General features: G+C 58.5%; 2 protein-coding genes across 2 annotated transcripts; one reads left to right on the top strand and one right to left on the bottom strand.

The window, feature by feature from the left end:
- Window positions 1-448: 448 nt before the first annotated feature.
- Window positions 449-5,938, bottom strand: PLICBS_001167 (uncharacterized protein; the record flags this gene model as incomplete). Its single annotated transcript, XM_018317751.2, has 3 exons — window positions 449-1,844; window positions 1,909-5,592; window positions 5,661-5,938. The coding sequence occupies 3 exons, from the start codon at window positions 5,936-5,938 to the stop codon at window positions 449-451; spliced, it is 5,358 nt and encodes a 1,785-aa protein (XP_018183276.2).
- A 4,270-nt stretch (window positions 5,939-10,208) lies between these two features.
- Window positions 10,209-15,923, top strand: PLICBS_001166 (uncharacterized protein; the record flags this gene model as incomplete). The annotated part of the gene is made up of 3 exons (XM_018317752.1): window positions 10,209-10,519; window positions 10,587-15,832; window positions 15,892-15,923. The coding sequence occupies 3 exons, from the start codon at window positions 10,209-10,211 to the stop codon at window positions 15,921-15,923; spliced, it is 5,589 nt and encodes a 1,862-aa protein (XP_018183277.1).
- Between the last annotated feature and the right edge of the window lie 1,109 nt (window positions 15,924-17,032).

Below are 17,032 nucleotides of genomic sequence, written 5' to 3'. Positions count from 1 at the left end.
AACTCACTCGCCACGTGCACAGCATGTGTCAACATGGGTATTCAGAATGCTTCATGTCATATAGAGTATTATATGGTATTATGTATTGCACGAAAGGAGTGGCCCCCAGCGAATCTGGTGGAAAAATGAACGACTCTCAGAGTCCCATCATATCAAGTGCGACAGCCCGGTTCCAAGGGACATGGCAGCACCTTGGCGTGCTCCATTGCACTTTGTAAGCTCCCCTTCGTTTCCCAAAACATCTCTTGCTCCATTAGTAAACCTCATGTATATCATGGGGGGCAAAATAAACAAGAAATACGGCCTATGCTCTCGCCCCAAAATCCATATCCCAGAAACGCCCCTTGCCCACGAGAAAACTACACCGCACCAATGCCAGTCGAAATGAGCCCCGTGTGCGCATGCGACCAATGTCGGGCTGCAGAGTCGCCGCCGCTTCCTCGCACTATTACATGTTCTCCAGCTCGCGATCAATTTGCCGGTCCATGAAAGTGCGTCGCTCCCCAACGAGCTCGCTCTGGAGGCGCTGCTCCACGAGAGCGCGGACTTGCTTCTTGGTCACCGTGTCCAGGTCGACCTCACGGAGAACCGACTGGATCGCCTCGACGATGGCCGTGTCATCCGCAGGCAGGTGACCGCGCTGGAAGTCAAACGACGTCGTCGACTGCATCGGGTCGTGGCTCAGCGGCGAACGCTGCCCGCCCGCGAAGCCGAGCGCCGAGGCGGATCGATTCGCGGGCAGGCCCATGGCCGGGGAGAGATTCGACTGGCTCGGCATGTTCAGCATGCTGTGTCGGTTGGCCGGCACATCTTGGTACGGCGACTGGCTCCTGTGCACGTCATGGATGGCTGTGCCCATAGACATCATCGACTGTCGGCGAATGGACATGGCTGCATCCTGGTACGGGCCCTGCATTGTGGACGCGCGGTTCATGGGCTGACCGAAGGCGGGCGACTGCGGCGGCATGAACGTGTTGCGTCCACCCATCCCGGCAAGGACGGAGCCCTGAGGAGCAGCCGAATAGACCGACTTCATTTCGTCCATCTCATACTGGTCGCCGTACCCATAGTCGTGTTTCTCCATGGTACCACCACGGCGCCCTGGCAGGTTGTTGGCCATGGCGTAGTCGTCCCAGCGCTGCAGCGGAATCGAGCGAGGATCGAAGCCCTCGTCGTCGACTGCTACCACCTGCTTGCTGCCCTTCTCCCCGATGACGATACGCGTGTTACCCCACGAGAAGTTATCCTGGTTCCAGAATGAATAGACAGGCAGGATGAACGAGTAAATCGGGAAGGCGATAAGGTAAATAATCATCCATCCGATATGCTGCCATTGGCGCTTGAGAATAAAAACCAGCGCCTGCAGGCCGTAGACAGCGGCCAACATGCAGATGGAGATGAGCGGGAACTGGCCAGTGTGGGACGCAACTCTGTAGATGAGGTAACCGAGGTAGCCGCAAGTTGCCGGGAGGATGATGGTGCCAAAGAGGTCGATGAACACGATAAAGCGCATGCTGAAGCAGCAGAAGCCGCACATTTCCTTCAGGCGCATCAGCTCCACCAGGTTGTGGATGGTCGAGTTGATCCACCGTCGGCGCTGCGACAAGAGAACGCTCCAAGATTCGGGGGCGGCAGTCTTGCACTGCGCGTCGGGAACGAACTTGTAGGCCATGTACGGGAAGTGCTTGGTCATCAGAGTCGTGAGGTAACGATCCTCACCAAGAGAGAGTAGGTTCTTTTGGTGCAGCGTGTCGACATCGCAGACAGCGTATTCCTTGATGACGGCATCGGAGATGATGAGCGGTTTGCCCTTGTCAACTGTTCTCAGTCGGTACATGGAGAAGCTAGATCGAGAGGCATCAGTGACGGGCTCGCAGGGTTGGGAGCAGGGAAAGGGGTCAGACGTACCATCCAGGCAAACAAGTGACGCTACCAAAGAGCGACTCGAACGCCTTGGCTAGATGGTGGGAGATGAAGTATTCGTACACCTGAATCATGGTAGTCCATGACTTCTCGTCGTTCTCCAGGCTCGTTTCACCACAGATACCCGCGATCTTGGCGTTGTGGGCACAAGCAGACACAAGACGGTTCAAGGAGTCCTCGCTGACGCAGGTGTCGGCGTCGACCATAAGCAGATACTCGTATAGCTCCGGATCCACGCCAATGATGTTGTTGATCTGGTGGAACATTTCCAACTCGAGCGGGCTCATTGGCGATCTATGATGAACGCGGTTGAGGAAGCTCATGAGAAGAATCTGCGAATCACGCTTGCCACGGTTGCCGGGCTTGGGGCGGGACTGCTCCGACTCCTTGCCTACCTTGACAACGACAATATAGGGGACGACATTACCCTCATATTCGTACAGGCCAGAATAAACCTTGCCGTAGTTGAGCTGTTCGGCGCCCGGTCCAACCGACTTGAACGGGAGTGCAGGAGGATCGACCTTGGGATCGACGCCGAGAATATCGAGCACGATCTTGGGCGTGGGACGATCGTTTCCTTGTCCAACGATAACACCGTCGCAGATGACGCAGATCAGCTTCCTCTTATTGTCATATTGGAGAGCGGTGAGCGAGTCTAGAGCCTTGCGTAGTGAATCCTCGCCTTCGGTATACGCGGGCACCTGGCAGATGACAAACTTGTCTTGGGGTGAAGGGCGACGCTTGGAGCTGAAGCGCAGTGCGGCGATGAACTTGATGAGGATGACAGCGCAGAGGACCATACTGAAGGCCAGCAGGATCCAATTGTTCACTGTGCACCTCGGGGTCTCGCGAAAGTCAGTCTTGCCTTTGTAGAAGACAGTCTGGACGCAATTCCAGCTGTTCATGATCTTGGCGTGCTGGGTCTGGTTGCCCATGGAGTTCTGAATGGCCTCGTCCAGATCACTCTTGATGTTCTGGCCCGGCTTGTTTTTGAAGAGGTCACTGACGGATGAGTCGAGGAACTCGTAAATGGAAACCCTGGGGTTCAGGGACTGCGTGTGGAAGTAGTCCGTGAGGTCGTAGATCTTGTCGCCATACATAGCCCACTTGCGCTGTTCATCGCTGCCAGCTGACTGAACCATGCCTTCACTGAAGACGAGGTCGCCCTTGTAGTACTCTTTCATTTTGGGAATGAATCTTTTCCAGTACCACTGCGGATCATTCAGCTTGCTGCCCTTGTTCGGCTGGAAGAAGCCGGTGCTGTGAATTGCTTCGGTAAACACGGGAGTGTTGTTCGCGATCAGCCTTGTGGATTCTCCGATGCCGAGGCCTTGGCACGCCTCGTTCAGCGGCAAAGGGAAGTATTCGTCCAGGTCCAAGCCGGCCAAGGGCTGCATGTTGTCCGTGGTCGTTTGAATGTCGACATCAGAGTGTTGCTGCTTCCAGAACTTGGAGATGTCATAAACCTCCCCACGGACGCTGACCCAGAAATCATTGTCGCCAGTATGGGTCGCCACTTCTTTGCTGTTCCAGGCCTTGTCGAAGTTGGGGCAGAGGAGGAGGCCGAATTCCACGATCCAGAAGATGACGATACCGTTGAGGAGCAAGATGAGAAAGCACAGAACCAGCTTCTCGCGCCAGGCCATCCGAACATCCGGTCGTCGCATACGACCGATGAAGCGGAGGAGGAAAGACGGGATCCAGAAAGTCAGAGTCCACACGAAAATGACCCAGATGCGGCGCAAGGCGTCGACCGGCTTCGTCTCGATCTTCTTGTTCTTGGCCAACTCCGAGTCCATCATACCCGTGAACTCACCCTCCTCGTTGTAGTAGACGTCGCCCTTGTAGGTGTCGCCCTTGGCGCCAAGGCCGTAGTCGCCGTTGCTAACGTTTCGCGCGGCCGTTGGTGCAATAGAAGGCGCAACGTTCAGAGGCTGGCTCAGCGTCATTTGGCTGCCATTGCCCATGCTAAAGTTGCGCGAGTGCACCAGGTGGTCGTTGCTCCCGTTGAAGCTGGCGTCGACAGCTTGCGGCGGGAAGTAGCCGCTGCCGCTGGCAGAGTAGCCCGTGTCAAAGCCCGTTCCAAAGGGGTTGGTGTGGACACTCTGCGCAGCCATGTGGTCAACAGGCTTGAGGTCGAGCATGCTCTCTGCTTCCCACCAAGCTCCTTCTCGCATCCACACGCGCTCCTTGCCGACGAAGACTTCGCCGTTGCTCCAGCCGCGCTCAAGCATCCAGCTTTCGATGCCGTCCTTGCCATCCTTGCAACCGAGGACAGAGTAGCGCTGAACTAGTTCATCAACGTCAAAGTCCGCCGTGAAGTCGAGGCATCTGTTTCGTCGATTGGCCCACTCCGGAAGCCTCCAAGAGCGCAGCTGGCGCGAAACGGTGCCAGCAGACCAAGCGGACGTGATCGAAGGCAGAGCCGCCAGCTGGGCAGGCGAGTCATCAGTCGGGTGCAGAGAAAGGTGGTACCACAGCCTGTTGGAGTTGAGTACGACTGGTAAGTCTATTCTGCCAGCCCGGCCGAGATTGATGCCCTCGCCCTCAATGGGGAAGAGCAGCTTCTTAATGAAACTGCCCTCCTCCGAGGCAAAGGCGATCTTCTCGAGGACCACCTCACGCTTCTCAAGTTCGTGCTGACGCTCGCGTCCCTCGGGACCTGTCATGATTCCCAAGTCGGGAGCAACTTCGGACACGGCTTGCTGCATTTCCCGCAAGACCGACGATCCGGCGGGGGATGCTTGCACACCGTCCGCGATCATTTCGGCATTAATGCCCTGCGTGTCATCGAAGATGGACCGCATAGACAGGGCCTTGCCGAGGGTCGTATGGGCGACCTCCATGACCGTGATGGACACAGTGTCGCCATTGTCTTCGTTGGAAGTGGGCGTCCGCGCGCCTCGACCATCGGGAGACTCGTCGCCGTTCTTGATACGCTCCATCTGAGTGGCAATTGCTTCATTGGCCTTCCTGATGACCCAGTCGACGAGGGACTCGTAAAGACCCCCAACAAATGTCCACCGGTCCTCGGTGCTGCACTTATTCATAAGCGTCTCAGGCTCGATTCCGAGAAGGCCGCTGACATCCTCGCACGTCTCTTCGAGGATATCGGAGTCCACATCGTAGTCAAGAGTGTTTCCAAGCTTGAGAAGGGCGGCGAGGGTGGAGATGAAGTTGCGATGGGCCGATCCCTTGATGCCAATGTCCTTGAGGGCCTGGCGGAAATCCTCGGCGGACGCAGCATCGTCGGCCGTAGGCAGGTATGCAGGCGGCGTATATGTGCCAGATCGACCCAGCAAGGTGTAGGTGGACGGGCTCTGGAGGCCGAGGAATTCGCGCTCAGCAGGAGTTGAAGCGGATGTCAAGAGATAGTAGAAGACGTCAAAGGCGCGGTAGCCAGCCTCGGTCGGAATATTGAGGAGACCGTTGACTGTGTCAATGCCGCCCTGCGACAACGCCAGCGAGGCCGCATTGAGGTTGCCGGCGAGATTCAGGGTCAGCGTTACACCGAGAGCCGCCTGCCTGGGCAGAGACGGGTTGTATGGCGTGACACATTGGAGGAACGGTCGGAGAGCGTCGAGGGACTTGTAGAGGCTCGAGGGGATCGCGAAAGGGAAGCTGGAGAGAAACGGGGCAAGGAGAGGTGGCGTTGACTGATGCAGGGAACTACGAAGCGTGTGGTCAGCTACGGCAAAGGCAGGGGGCGGCGAGTGGGTATTCAACTCTGAACGTACCTGAGGATGATGCACCCGTCTTCGGCGCGCCGGCGGGCATGTTCCCACGCTTTGGTGGCCAGCGAGGCGTCGACGGTCGGGCCGCCTTGCGATGCCGTCAGCCACGTGTTGACGACGAGGCTGGTGCTGGCGTCCAGCTGGTGAGCCTGCGACGTCAGGTAGATGTTGTGGATGGCATTCAGGAGCGTCGTCGTCGAGACCTGGGCCGTCTGAGGACCCCCGGCTCGCGAGCCGGGGCCCTCTGATGCCATGGAGAACATGGACAGCCGGTTCGCCATGGCTTCGACCGCGGAAGGGTCAGTGATGACCTCGCTGGACAATCACAAACAAGGCTGCGCGGTGAAGAGGGGGCTTGTTGAGAGTTCAGTGCGGTCGTCAACCCTTTGCCTTGGACGCAGCTGATGAGCGAAGAAAGGGGGCACCCGCCGGAGCTGGTTCGATGAAGGCGAGAAGCGAGCGGGAGAGGGTTTGGGCGTCGATGAATAGGGGTCGAGATTGCCGATTCCAGTGAGTGATGAGAGGATGCCTGGACTCCTTTTCTGCAACGCAAAAACGACTGACGCGAAGAGGAAACGGGGGAGACAGCTAAACGATGGGAGGATGGGACGATGGGAGCTGCCGAAGCGAGTGAGGCAGCAGGTCCACCACGTCTTCAACGTGCAGCGAGAGATGAAGGGCAAAACTTGTTCGAGACGAACACTCGCCGCGTTGCTGGAAGGCAAATGTCAATGTCGAAGGCGTACGAGAATGTTTGGCTTCAGCAGCCAGCCAGTCGACCCGGGTGGAGGAAGAGATGGAGCGGCACGAACGAGAGCGGACGTCTGAGAGGGCTACGGCGGGCGCAACGGTCCAAAGATGCAGCCTGGTGGTCCATACCAGCCCGTCCCAGTGCCTGACGGGAGCATCAGGGGGGGCGTGGGCCACCATCGGCCACCATCCACCCATGGGCAAGTGGGCTTACCTAGGGGTCGGTTCGGGCAGCAGGGGCCGCCACCCCGCTAGCTCCAGGCGCTGTGGCGAGCCGGACGGGCGCCGGTGGTTGTGGCGCCAAGCTCCTGACCTGGGCCCTGGCCCTGGGCATCTCAGCGGCTGGTGCAGACCAGATAGAGGGTTTGCCCTTCCGACGACGACCTGCGAGCACGGCGTCACAGCACTCGACCACTGTCGATGGTACGATAAAAGGCGCCCAGCAGCGCGCCTCAGCGCTCCCCGTTCGCCCCCGTCGCAACTCCAGCTCTTCCGTCGCTGCTCTCAGGACCCCTCACCCACCCGACCGACGCTTGCAAATTCTCGGGCGTGCCGAGTATATTGCCCCGGGCGGGACCAGCTGGGAGCACGACCTGGGTATACGAAATGAGGCCGCCTAAAGCGTAATGCTGTGGATGACGGACACGAGGAGCGGCGGTGATGCCGGGCGATGGCCCAGAGTCACGCAGTCTCGCCTCGCTCGGGGCAGGGCAGTGTCGAGTAGCGACCTGGAATGGATGGAAACAGCGGCAGCATCGTCGGCCACAAGCTCAAGTCGGGTGCAGCCACAACCCCTCGCCGGCTCCCCTCACGGGCGCGACGGCCGGCGCAGCATTCTATATTCATCCATTCATCCATCCACCACCGACCCAGCCGTCAGTGAATACGAAGCTTGGTGCTCTCGTGGTGGGTGGGCTGGTGGGCTGTGGCGGTCTCCAGCAGGCAGCGAGCAGAGTTTTCTGTTGGTCGAGGGCCGCGGCTGGGGCCGCTCGTATCCAGCAGAGCTCTGGAAGCGGAGGTTGAGGCTGTGCGAGGGGCCACCCCATCCCCCTTACTAGCGAGAGCTTAATCGGGGGCAGCGCGTCATGCGTTGGGGAGCTGGGTGGGCTGCTGTGCCAAGCCCATGCGCTGCGCTTGTGCTTGTGCTTGTGCTTCCGGCTCGTGCGTGTGCTGTTTGTGTTGCTGGCGTTCGTCGTCGTCGGCCGGTGCTTGTGGGCGGCCGGGCAATCATGCACGCGCCCTGGTGACGGACATGCGGGTGGACGCCCGCGCCGTACGAGCAGCCAATCCATGCGCATCTCACCACCCTCAGACGCGACCCGGCTGTCCGCACACGGGCTGCGGCTCCACCCACATGCGCCGTGATGCTTTTTTTACCACGGTCTCCATCACGAGATGGATGGCTTGGCTCTTTGTTTTGCTTTCCTTCTTTCTTTCGTGCTGTTGTTGGCGTGTTGGCCGGCCACATTGTACGGAGTGCTTGTTGTACTTGCTGTACTGTACAGTACAGTACCGCTTTCGCACAAAGAAGTCACCACGACAAAGAAAGCATGCTCCCTGCAGGGTAGACGACGATCTGGCGGCTCCGTGCTTCTTTTTGCACGCACTCAGTTGGTCTGAAACACCAACGGGCGAGGCACGAGCCATGGCCGGACCGACACGTCCCATCTCGATCGTCCGTCTCGCTGTGAATGGTGAGCACCCGAGGTAAAAAGCCATTGTGCACACAGGCCGTCGAAATGCATGCGTGTTGGGCCAAGTCCGTCCGAGAAACAAGCAATGGACCCATCGCACGACGATCGCCTGCGCCCCGATCGTCAATCGAATCGCATGCGTCCGAATAGCGGCTTACGCTCCTACGTACTCTTACGAGCAGGAATGTACCCCGTACGGCGCCGAGAGTCCGGAGGACGCAAGGAATACTACGTTCAAGCCCAGCAAGCCCCTTGCCTCGCCGCGCCCGCCTCCGCATCCTTGGAGCAAGTTTGCGATGCCGGCCGGAGAATAATCAAGCTTTCGTAAAATAAAGAAAGAAAAAAAAAAATATTACGTGGAGTTCAGGGGGCGCGACGAAAAGCAAAAAAGACGAGAGCCGAACAGGAATGATGCAGGTAATTGTACGGGGCACGGAGTGCAGAGGTACTTGCATGGAGGTGCAACAACTGGCCAACGAGTGAGACGAGGGTCGTGGCCTGGCCCCAAACCCTGGCCGCACACCACCCGTGGACTGCCGAGCCAACAGCGCTAGCATCGCCAGCCTGTGATGCCGGGGAGCCGACGGAAAAAAATAGCAGCACGCTGGGCCAGCCCGGCATGCCAGTCGCCGGCCAAAAAGACGGGACGCCGCGGCTCGGAGGCGGAGGGGGCGGCGGCGGCGGCGGCGGCGACGACGACGACGACGATGAATGGAGAGATGGATGGGCAGATGGGTGGATGGCCGGCGGCGACAAGAACTCTGTCCGTTGACGGTACATCAGCATCAGGTCCTCCTGCCAAAGACGCATTTCGCTTGTCTCGAGACCTGTCTCAAGCCGGGGCCGCGACATGAATCAGCCGTGACAGCGCACACGGACAACTGGCTGTCTTCGCGGCTAACGGCGTCGAGCGAGCCGCCGCCGGTCCCAGCTCGCCACTGGCGGCAGGCAGGGGGCCCCTGGAGCCCGGTCTCGATCACCGGGCGCCCACCAGACAGACGAGGGCGTTCCAGGGGCATGTCCTCGACGTCGGTGGATGCGAGTGAGAGCCGCCTCGGCCAGCGGGGGGGCCCTGCAGACGGGGGAGGCTTTCGTACCTAACCCAAGCGGCACGGTCGGGAGCAGATTCCAACGTGGAAGAAATGTCAGGGCCAGGAAGACGGCGAGCATCATGATGCAGAAGGAGAGGCATTGCCCGTCCATGCAGTGCAGTTGGTCTAAACAGACAAAAACAACAGGACGCGTCGGGGAGTCGGGCGCCACCGTGGGCTTGCAGCAGCAGCACCTCCATTCCATCCACACACATTAGCACCAGCCGGCGCCTTGCGTCCGAGCCTGTCCACCGCATGCCACCGGGGGCACTGCAGGCGGCGGCTCGTCACAGTTGAGCTCAGCGGAGCGGGCACATCCCAGGTCCGGCCGGGTGCTACCCGACCTTACAGGGAGGGACAGCCCGCAACTGGTACGAGGAAAGGGATTCGTAAAATGTACTGTACCCGTGAGCCACTGTACCCGAGCTCTGTAGGTAGGTAGGGCACCGCCTGCGCCTGGGTTGCACTGCTGGGGACGGCTGTGCGGGTACGAATTAGGTTGCGGCTGCTGGCCATCTCGCTGTGCGGTGTCCCCTAACCACACGGCATGTGTGAGAGACGCTGCGTCTCTGGTCCCTCCCGCCCGCCGTACCCATGCACGCCTCCGTTGCCCCCCCTCGCCCAAGAAAACATCCGTCCCCTTTCCTGGCTGTGAGCCGGTGGCCTTGTCGAGAGTTGCACCACTCCAACAAACCTTCATCATCCTGCAGTGTGAGTTGAGGGCCTTGCTTTTCGGTGCCGCTCGTTGGCCTCGTGTGCATTTTCCTACCTCTTCTCCCATCGCTCACTTTTCACGCTCGCTTTGTGTCCTGTTCATCGTCCGACTTAAACCAAACTCGACGCCCGGCCTCGAGTCGCTCGCACAACACGCCCAGCGGCCGTTACCAGCTTGCTTGTGGCTGCCGACGACCGACCGAACCGTTTAATTTTCCCGCCGCCCAAACGTTCGCTGCATCGCCGTCGACTTCGTACCCGCCAACCGCCAGGGGCAGCTCCTGCTCGACGCCGTGCCCATCATGGCCACGACCCTCCCGCCTCTGGGAGCCGGCAGCGGAGGCGCCCATACCCAGCACTCGTTACCTTCGCTCCCGGCCCATCTCCAATCCGATACGCACATCACCGGACACCTGGCCAGCCGCTTCCATGTGTCTCTCCCCACCGCCAGGCTCTCTTCCCATGGCCTCATCTGCCTGAACACATACACGTCGTCCACCAAGGGGCCCGATGGCGGCAAGGCTGGCAGCGCCATGGCCGGCGCCGAGGACCTGGCCGACCGAGCCTGGCTGCGGCTGGGCCATCGGTCAGAGAACCAGGCCATCATGTTTCTGTAAGTCTGCGTACCGTGTTAGTCAGTCCCAAGACGGGCCTGTGCCTGCTGACACAGTCCATTGCAGCGGCGAGTCGGGCTCTGGTAAGTCGACTGTCCGTAACCACGTTCTTACGTCTCTGCTCGACAAGTCGTCCACGCCACTCTCCACCAAGCTTTCTCTAGCCGCCTATGTCTTCGACACTCTCACCACGACCAAGACTGCGACTACCCCAACTGCCTCCAAGTCTGGTCTTTTCTATGAGCTTCAGTACGACACCGCCGCCACAACCAACCCAGTCCTTATCGGTGGCAAGTTGCTGGATCACCGCTTGGAGAGGAGCCGTATTGCCGACGTCCCAACTGGAGAGCGAAACTTCCACATCCTCTACTACCTCTTGGCTGGCACCAGCGAGGCTGAAAAGCAACACTTGGGCCTCGATGAGTCGAAGCGGTGGAAGTACCTCGGCCACCCGACTCAGCTCAAGGTCGGTATCAATGATGCTGAGGGGTTCCAGCTCTTCAAGAATGCGCTGAGGAAGCTCGAGTTCCCGAGGACCGAGATTGCCGAGATCTGCCAAATCTTGGCAAGCATTCTGCACCTGGGGCAGCTCGAGTTTGAGTCCACAAGCAATACGAGTGCCACTGCCGACGACAGCGGCGGCTTTTCCCACGAAGGCGGCAACATCACAACGACGGTGAGGAACAAGGATGTCCTCGCCATAATCGCCGCGTTCTTGGGTGTCAGCACAGGCGATCTTCAGAGCACCCTGGGCTACAAGACCAAGATGATCCAAAAAGAGCGTGTTACCGTCATGCTGGATCCCAATGGCGCTCGCTTCCATGCCAATGAGTTGGCACGCACTCTCTATTCCCTCTTGGTGGCTTGGATTATGGAGAGTGCCAACCAGCGGATCTGTGCCCCTGAAGAGACGATTGGTAACACCATCTCGATCGTTGACTTCCCCGGCTTTGCTCAGCAGAGCTCCACCGGCTCAACCCTGGACCAGCTGTTGAACAATGCGGCCACTGAAGCCATCTACAACATGACGCTGCACAATTTCTTCGATCGCAAAGCAGAGATGCTCGAGTCCGAGGAGGTTGGCGTGGCTCCCACGAGCTACTTCGACAACTCGGATGCCGTCAAGGGTCTGCTCAAGTCCGGAAACGGCCTCTTGAGTATCCTTGACGACCAGACTCGGCGCAACAGGACTGACGTCCAGCTTCTCGAGAGCCTTCGCAAGCGCTTTGAGGGCAAGAACCCGGCCATCGAGGTCAGCTCGTCGACTGCCAGGCTGCCTGGCAGCAACTTCCTGACTGAGAACACGTCCGCGTCTTTCACTGTCAAGCACTTCGCTGGTGAGGTGGACTACCCCACAAGGGGCTTGATCGAGGAGAACGGCGAAGTCGTCTCCGTTGATTTGCTCAACATGTTCAACTCGACCAAGAGCGAGTTTGTTGCCCGGCTGTTCGGCCAAGACGCCCTTCAAACCATATCACACCCCCATGAGCGCACCACGGTCATGCAGGCAACCATCAGCTCTAAGCCCATGCGTGCCCCGAGTGTCTTCACGCGGAAGGGGGGCCGAGGAGGCCGCAACGCCGCCCTCGCGGCCCAGCGGCGGCAGCAGGAAGCCTTGGATCAGTTGGAGCAGGGGAGCGACACCAAGAGCACCAAGAACGGCGGAGCCAATAAGCCAACTGAACAAGGCGCCTCTGGCCAGTTCCTCGCCTCTCTCGACAACCTGCAGAAGGCTGTGACTGACCCCGGCACGAACGCCTACTTCGTCTTCTGCCTGAAGCCCAACGACCGCCGCATTGCCAATCAGTTTGACAGCAAGTGTGTCCGCACCCAGGTGCAGACCTTTGGCATCGCCGAGATCAGTCAGAGGCTGCGCTCCGCCGACTTCAGCCTGTTCCTCCCGTTCGGGGAGTTTCTTGGGATGGCCGATGCGGAAACTATCCTTGTTGGCAGTGAACGCGAGCGAGTCGAGATGGTAATTGACGAGAAGCGGTGGCCCAGCAACGAGGTGCAGGTCGGCGCCACCGGCGTCTTCCTCAGCGAGCGTTGCTGGATGGAGGTTGCACATCTCTCCGAGAAGGGAAGTACAACGACCGGCCGCTTCGGTGCGTCGTCCGATGTCGATGGCGGCGACGGCCTCACGCCGGGCGAAGCCCACCATGTCTACGGTGCGTCCAAAGAGCAGCTCTTGTCCGCCGGCACCACCCCTCTCATGTACGGAGAGAAGGGGAAGATGGGGTACTTTGGCGGCTCGGACGACGCACGGTCTGAAGCTGGCGCGTCAGCACTGGGCGCTGGCGACATGTTCAAGAACTTCGACACCCGTGAGCAGATGGCGGAGCGCGGCAACGAGAAGAAGCTCGAAGAGGTGGAGGAGTTCAAGGACAGCCCCAGCCGCAAGCGATGGGTCTTCACCGTCTACCTCTTGACTTGGTTCATCCCCGACTTCCTCATCCGCTGGCTCGGCCGCATGCCTCGCAAGGACGTGCGAATGGCGTGGAGGGAAAAGGTGGCCATCAACATGCTCATTTGGTTCCTTTGCCTTGTCGCCGCCTTCTTCATCGTCGTCTTCCCGATGCTCATCTGCCCCAAGCAGAATGTTTACAGCGCCCAGGAACTCTCTTCGCATGATGGCAAGGGTGGGAACAGTGCCTTCGTGTCCATCCGCGGCTATGTCATTGACCTGGGAGCTTTCGCAAAATCGCACTATCCGACCTTCATGGGGACGGCGCCTCTGCTGAAGTACGCGGGCAAGGACGTCAGCTCCTTGTTCCCGATCCAGGTCTCTGCGCTGTGCCAGGGCGCTACCGGCTCGGTCAGCCCCCAGGTGACGCTGGACTACAAGAACACCAACTTCAGTGGCTCGCCGAGCCTCATCAACACTCAGGACCTCAATTCCCAATACCATGACTTCCGTCACTTCACCAATGACAGCCGTCCCGACTGGTACCTCGAGAGCCTACTGATGCTCCGAGGAAACTGGGGTGCTGGCAAGATCGGGTACTCGCCCGAGTACGTGCAGAAGCTCAGTCAGAAGCAGCAGTCGATTGCCATCCTCAACGGCAAGGTTTACGACATGACGACGTATCTAACTGGCGGGCGCAAGATGCGCGCCAAGGCTGGGGAGAAGCTCGACGACGACGTCAGCCAGACCCAGTTCATGGATCAAGCAGTCGTGTCGCTGTTCCAGGTTTCGGCCGGAGACGACATTACCAAGTTTTGGAACTCCTTGACGATTAGCCCGGAGGTGAAGAACAGGATGATGACCTGTCTGGATCACCTGTTCTACGTCGGCGATGTCGACACGAGAAACTCGACTCGCTGCAAGTTCGCGGAATACCTCGTGCTGGCTGTGTCTGTCCTCCTGGCGTCCGTCATCGCCTTCAAGTTCTTTGCTGCCCTCCAGTTTGGAGGCAAGAATTTGCCAGAGAATCTCGACAAGTTCGTCATGTGTCAAATCCCGGCATATACCGAGGATGAAGAGTCCCTTCGTCGCGCCATCGATTCGGCCGCCAGGATGCGCTACGACGATAAGCGCAAACTCCTGGTCGTCGTCTGTGACGGCATGATTATTGGTCAGGGCAACGATAGACCGACTCCTCGCATTGTGCTTGATATTCTTGGCGTATCGGAGAGCATCGACCCCGAGCCGCTAAGCTTTGAATCCCTCGGCGAGGGCCAGAAGCAGCACAACATGGGCAAGGTCTACTCGGGTCTATACGAGGTACAGGGCCACATCGTCCCGTTCATGGTCATCGTCAAGGTCGGCAAGCCGTCTGAAGTCGCCCGGCCCGGCAATCGTGGCAAGCGAGACTCGCAGATGATCCTCATGCGATTCCTCAACCGCGTCCACTACAACCTTGCCATGAGCCCACTGGAGCTGGAGATGTACCATCAGATTCGCAACATCATCGGCGTCAACCCGACCTTCTACGAATTTATGTTCCAGATCGATGCCGATACTGTTGTTGCACCCGATTCCGCTACGCGCATGGTGGCTGCCTTCCTCAACGACACTCGCCTCATCGCCTGCTGCGGCGAGACAGCCTTGACCAACGCCAAGTCGTCCTTCATCACCATGATTCAGGTCTACGAATACTACATCTCTCATAACCTGTCTAAGGCCTTTGAGAGTTTGTTCGGCTCAGTTACCTGTTTGCCCGGTTGTTTCTCCATGTATCGAATCCGTGCCGCCGAGACGGGCAAGCCCCTGTTTGTCAGCCGCGAGGTCGTCGACTCGTATGCCACGATTCGCGTGGACACCCTACACATGAAGAATCTGCTGCACCTGGGCGAGGATCGATACCTGACGACACTACTGCTCAAGTATCACTCCAAGTACAAGACCAAGTATCTCTTCTCGGCCCATGCCTGGACCATTGCCCCGGATTCTTGGAAGGTCTTCCTGTCCCAGCGTCGCCGATGGATCAACTCGACCGTGCACAACCTGATCGAGCTCATCCCGATGAACCAGCTCTGCGGTTTCTGCTGCTTCAGCATGCGTTTCATCGTCTTTGTCGACTTGCTCAGTACCATTGTCCAGCCGGTCACGATTGCCTATATCGTCTACTTGATTGTCCTCGTCTCAACCAAGGCTACGGTCGTGCCCATCACGGCCTTTATCCTTCTTGGCGCCATTTACGGTTTGCAGGCCATCATCTTCATCCTCCGTCGCAAGTGGGAAATGGTCGGGTGGATGATCCTGTATGTGCTTGCCATCCCCGTTTTCAGCTTTGGTCTCCCGCTGTACGCCTTCTGGCACATGGACGACTTCAACTGGGGCAACACGCGTGTCGTCGCCGGCGAGAACGGCAAGAAGGTCGTCGTCACCGACGAGGGCAAGTTTGATCCCAGCTCGATCCCGCGCAAGAAGTGGGAGGAGTATCAGGCCGAGCTCTGGGAGACGCAGACATCGCGAGACGACACCCGCTCCGAGATCTCGGGCTTCAGCTACGGCACCAAAGCCCCGGTCGCTGTGTCCGAGTACGCCTTCCCCAGCCGACCAGACTCGACAACGGGTTTCGCGGCGCATCCCTCGATGCAGCAGCTGCCGTACGACTCCCGCAACGTCTCGCGCATGTCTTTGGCACCGTCAGAGATGGCGGGCAATCGTATGAGCCACTTTGGCGGCTCGCAGTTCTTCAGCCCCGAGGACATGGTTGGCTTGCCTAGCGACGATGCGCTGCTGGCCGAGATCCGCGACATCCTCAAGACGGCGGACTTGATGACGGTGACGAAGAAGGGCATCAAGCAGGAGCTTGAGCGCCGCTTTGACGTACCCCTGGACGCGAAGCGAGCCTACATCAGCAGTGGTATGTCCCCCCTGCGCTACAACGGGTTGTGTCCGACGTGAAACTGACTTTTGCTGCAGCGACCGAGGCTCTTCTTTCTGGCCAGCTTTAAGGGGACAGGCGACGGCAGCCGTGGCCTGCTTTGGTGCATACTGTGATGTTTTACAATTTAGGAGTAGGCGGCGAACGAGACATATTTAGCAGCCCATCTTGGCTGTGTCACCTGAGAATGTCTGGACAGCTCGCATACACTGCATAATCTCACCTGGACTGTCGGGGCATTTTCGAAAGGAGCGGGGTTCACACCATCATTGATGGCGACAGGGGTTGAACGGGCACGAAGCGTTTGCACACAGGGTATTATTTATCAGGTGTTTTTCGGTTTAGGGTGGACTGTACAGACATAACAGTGTAATGCAAACCTTTTGGATATTACCCATCTTGCCTCCGGACAGTGATTACGGGGAACGAATACGATGGTAGAGTCGTGTCATATTTCGCCAGTGGTCGTGGTCGGCTCGTTCACGGCTTCGTCATCAACCGCAGGCATCCTCGAGGAATCCGACATGTTTGGAGAAATCGATCTTTGCGTCTAGCCTTGACTGTAGAGTTTTCCTAATTGCAAAGGTGCACATGGTTAGTTTCAAATTGTCGCCTATAATAGTTCGAGGCCACAGCCATGCGTCCAGCCCCGGCTCGTATCTTTACTGGAGAAGAGTAGCGCGGTAGACGCCGGTCTTAGCGGTAGCAGATATCTTAACAGGCCGTCTGAACTAAATCAAGTAGGACAGACATTATGCCGCTACGTAGTACTGTCGTTGCTGTCGTTGCTGTCGTTGCTGTCGTTGCTGTCGTTGCTGTTGTTGCTGAGCACGGGGTTAGGCAGACGTCGTGATCGTGACCCTACTGATTGAATGCGGCTCACTCGTGTAACTACCCATTTGCACCTCCTGCAAATAGGAAGACTCATTGTGAATTGTAGCGTGCCTGAAATGGACTGAATGCGTCGCGGGCAATGCGTGGGGGTAGCTTGGTCTAGGAGGGGCCGGAACGGCACATTGTCCGAAGTTTTCATACCGGCCACGAAACGAACGATTTGATACGGGCCGGTGGTGGTGCATCGATAACCTCAAAGACACGTTATCAAGGTCAAAGGAAGCAGTGAGCATTGCTTCGAGTAATGAAGGGTACTGAGCCCCTGGATATCTGTCTCGTTTCATC

This window comes from Purpureocillium lilacinum, assembly GCF_023168085.1.
Source record: "Purpureocillium lilacinum CBS 284.36 DNA, scaffold_1, whole genome shotgun sequence".
Lineage (NCBI taxonomy): Eukaryota > Fungi > Ascomycota > Sordariomycetes > Hypocreales > Ophiocordycipitaceae > Purpureocillium > Purpureocillium lilacinum.
This window is presented reverse-complemented; position numbering and strand designations above follow the sequence as displayed.